The sequence below is a fragment of the Ipomoea triloba genome, chromosome 2 (assembly GCF_003576645.1).
Source record: "Ipomoea triloba cultivar NCNSP0323 chromosome 2, ASM357664v1".
Taxonomy (NCBI): Eukaryota; Viridiplantae; Streptophyta; class Magnoliopsida; order Solanales; family Convolvulaceae; genus Ipomoea; species Ipomoea triloba.
The window spans coordinates 11186394-11189650 of NC_044917.1; the positions used below are offsets into that span (position 1 = coordinate 11186394).

The window sequence follows — 3257 nt, forward strand, 5'->3', positions numbered from 1 at the left end:
ATTTGTTTGGTACTTCTGTAGGTTTTTGAGGCCAAAAAATTGTGTAAAAAAAAAAAAAAAAGTTTACATGCCCAGAGGGCAACATGGTGTACACGTGCCGGGCTGGGCGCATCTGGTGCAATTGTACACCATGTTGCTCGGCTGGGCGCATCTGGGGCAGATGGCACAACGCGCACCAGAATTGAAGAGTCGTGATATTAGCTCGATATAGAGCTAAAGACCCAGTTCCTGCCTAGCAATGCTAGTTGGCTCACCAAGGAATCCTCGAGCAGGCAGCCCGGCCTAGAGGTTTGCATAATTGCAGGCACAATTTCTGAACTGAAAGCCTGATGTTCATTCTATTGTGCATTTACCATTACAAATAGGATTGAAAGATCAGGTTCACAAGCATATTCCAACAACAAAAAGATTGGGTTCTAACCAGGGATATAATTCAATTCCTCTTCACTGCTGAACCTTCAATCCAAAGTGCATATATAACAGAGACAACTCTTTCAAGGTTTTTTTTAAGGGCAAAGTTAAACACTAGTAAATGCATTCAAGTGTCACATGAGACATCAAATTCAGCATTCAACTAAGGACAAAACAGATCTTAGAAGACTTGAAAAATTAAGGATGACACAAAATTTAATTAAAACTTTAATTGTGACCCTCCTCCGCAGCAGCTTCAAAGGTCTCACCAGATACAAGTTGCGGCACATCATCGTCGTCATCCTCATCTTGTGCCACAGCTGCACCTGCAGCTGAACCCGTGCCTGCAGCTCCGGGTGCCTGCTTCTGGAACTGTTCCGCCAACTTCTTCAAGTTCTCCAGGTTGTCGGGTCCTAAAACAAAGAAATTTTATAGTCATTGATATAATTATAGTATCCCATTGGCAGCACACTTTAGTGAAACTATGAATAATAGTTGCATACCCAATTGGTGAATAATTTGTGGCAGGATGTCTTGCAATTCTGTTTAAAAACGAAAATATTAGTCATGTCAAGTCCTGAGCCAAAAAAGTATATATAGCCTCCAAAAAAATTGTTGTCAAGATGCTTCTAAAAATTAAAAAAGATTGTGTGCTCAAACCATATGATAAGAGCATCAACATAATTTTTCTTTGAAAGCTGATAATGAGAATTTTCCAAACCAGATTATAAGAGCTGAAGTGTAGAAATAACATACTCTTAGTCTGAGGAGAACCACCGACAACCCAGGTATTTGCAGCAATTGAGGCTTGAACTGGAAAAGCAAGACAAAGAAGTTAGTCAAATGGGAAAGAAAAAAGTAACAGTAAAATTACAGTTAATTGACAGCATCATTGTTACCTTTAGGGTTTAGGAACTGGATAACTATATCCTCCTTGAATATGTTCACCTCTTCGATTGCAGGAATTGCATTCACACCTATTCTCTTCAGTGTGCTCTGAAGCCTTTTGTCATCAGTTGTATTTGTCTTGTGGACAGCCTTCTTCTTTCTGATAGTGAGCACAATAAGAACCATCAAACAATTAATTGCTAGTAGCAAAACATTGAAGTTGTAAAGATAAGAAATTAATACTACAACAGTTACATCAAAACAGCATCACTATAAAGTTACAGGTCCTCCCCAATAAACATAATAAACAATAAAATAAAATGACTTCACAGCCTCTTAACATCCAGATAAATCAGAAAGTCAGTAGCATTTCTATGAAGCTAACAGTTCTTCCCTCTAAAATACAGGTGAGAAGGCAAACATTGGGATTAAAAAGAGTCAATCTTTAGCTTCCTTAAAGGTCATAGAACTGTTAAAGAATCAGTTTTAGCAGATTGTTATCACCCAACTTAACTTGGCCTTTGTCTACACAATAAAAGCAAGCAAAGGAATAAAGGGACATTAACATAGTACAAAACACAAAAGCAACCTTCTCATGGTTCCCTTGCCACCGGTCCTGACTGACCCAGCCATCCTTTGAAGCTTTTCTACATTCATCTGTACCAAATATGCAGAAAATCATAAGTATGCCTACAAACATAATATCAAAGTGTATCATACCCTAAAAATTAATTAGAATACTAATACTAATCATACAAGCAAGACAGCACTAAAAAAAAAATAGCAGTAACAGAATAGAGTACGAAATGGTAAGCATAATAGTGTTATAGTGTACAGATAGATAAAAGACATAGTTATACTGCTATTGTTGTAGCTGCTATTAATATATTCCTCTCATTAATAATTTAAACAATTAAACTATTATTAAAAAAATCCAATAAATATCTGTATCAAGTGAATGGAAATTTGCATCCAATAGAGCTAGCCCAAGAATAAGAAAGGAAAAAAAAAAATCAAAGCACCAAATCTCAACTTTTGCATAACAAAAAAACACTTCCCCCTTGATTCAATAGAATTAGAACAGAAGATCTATTTGCAACAGGAGCAGATGCACAAACAACAAAGAGGTATGCGTATAAGAATACATATTTACACAGCCGTAAACACACAGATATTTACAGATACACCGAAAATACTAAGGAAATAGGCGTTGGGTGAGGAGAATAAGCTATGACGAACCTTGAATCGAAGAGTAGTACAAACGGTGGCCGCAGAGAGAAGAGGAAAGAGAGAGAAAGGTTATCTTCTCAACTGGAAGAAGAGTGACTGAAGGGTTTGGTAGGGTGCGTAAACGCTGACAAGCAACCTAGTTGTACTCAACACCGCCAATTGATGGGCCTAAACGGCCCGATCCTATATAATGGACCTCAATCTAGGCCCGCTGCAAATACGTGTAGTTTGGTTTTTGTCTTTTTGAGGCCTGTTTACTTGTATTTCTTAAATTTAAAATATGACCAAATTCCACTTTTAATCATCGACTTGTAGTATTGTCACATTTAGTCCTATTATTTTAATTTTGTCAAATTACATCAATGACTTTGAGCTACTTCCACATTTAGCCATCGACTATTATGGCATTGCCACATTTAGTCATATTCTGTCAAATGAAAGTCATGGATGTAATATGACAAAATTAAAAGAATATGACTAAATGTGACAATGTCATAATATTCGAGGACTAAAAGTGGAAGTTGCTCAAAGTTATGGATGTAATATGGCAAAATTAAAAGAATATGGCTAACTGTGACAATGCCACAATAGTCGAGGATTAAAAGTGGAAATTATTCAAAGTCAGAGATGTAATATGACATAATTAAAAGAATATGACTGAATGTGGCAATGCCACAATAATCAAGGACTAAAAGTAGAATTTACTCTTTAAAATATCTATTTACCCA

At 36.4% G+C, this 3257-nt stretch overlaps 1 protein-coding gene across 1 annotated transcript; it reads right to left on the reverse strand.

Moving 5' to 3' along the window:
- Positions 1 to 392: 392 nt before the first annotated feature.
- LOC116010659 (basic transcription factor 3-like) lies at positions 393 to 2668 on the reverse strand. The gene is made up of 6 exons (XM_031250152.1): positions 2539 to 2668; positions 1889 to 1956; positions 1311 to 1459; positions 1168 to 1224; positions 915 to 953; positions 393 to 824 (listed from the first exon to the last, which is right to left on the reverse strand). Exons 2-6 carry the CDS (start codon positions 1954 to 1956, stop codon positions 640 to 642), a joined length of 498 nt encoding a protein of 165 aa, XP_031106012.1. The 5' UTR covers positions 2539 to 2668; the 3' UTR covers positions 393 to 639.
- Positions 2669 to 3257: the final 589 nt, after the last annotated feature.

Coding starts and splice junctions, on each gene's coding strand:
- LOC116010659 (XM_031250152.1), bottom strand. CDS start 1,956: ATGAATGTAGAAAAGCTTCAAAGGATGGCTGGGTCAGTCAGGACCGGT. Junction 1,460..1,888: donor GGCAAGGGAACCATGAGAAG/GTTGCTTTTGTG, acceptor GCTCACTATCAG/AAAGAAGAAGGCTGTCCACA. Junction 1,225..1,310: donor CCAGTTCCTAAACCCTAAAG/GTAACAATGATG, acceptor TTGCTTTTCCAG/TTCAAGCCTCAATTGCTGCA.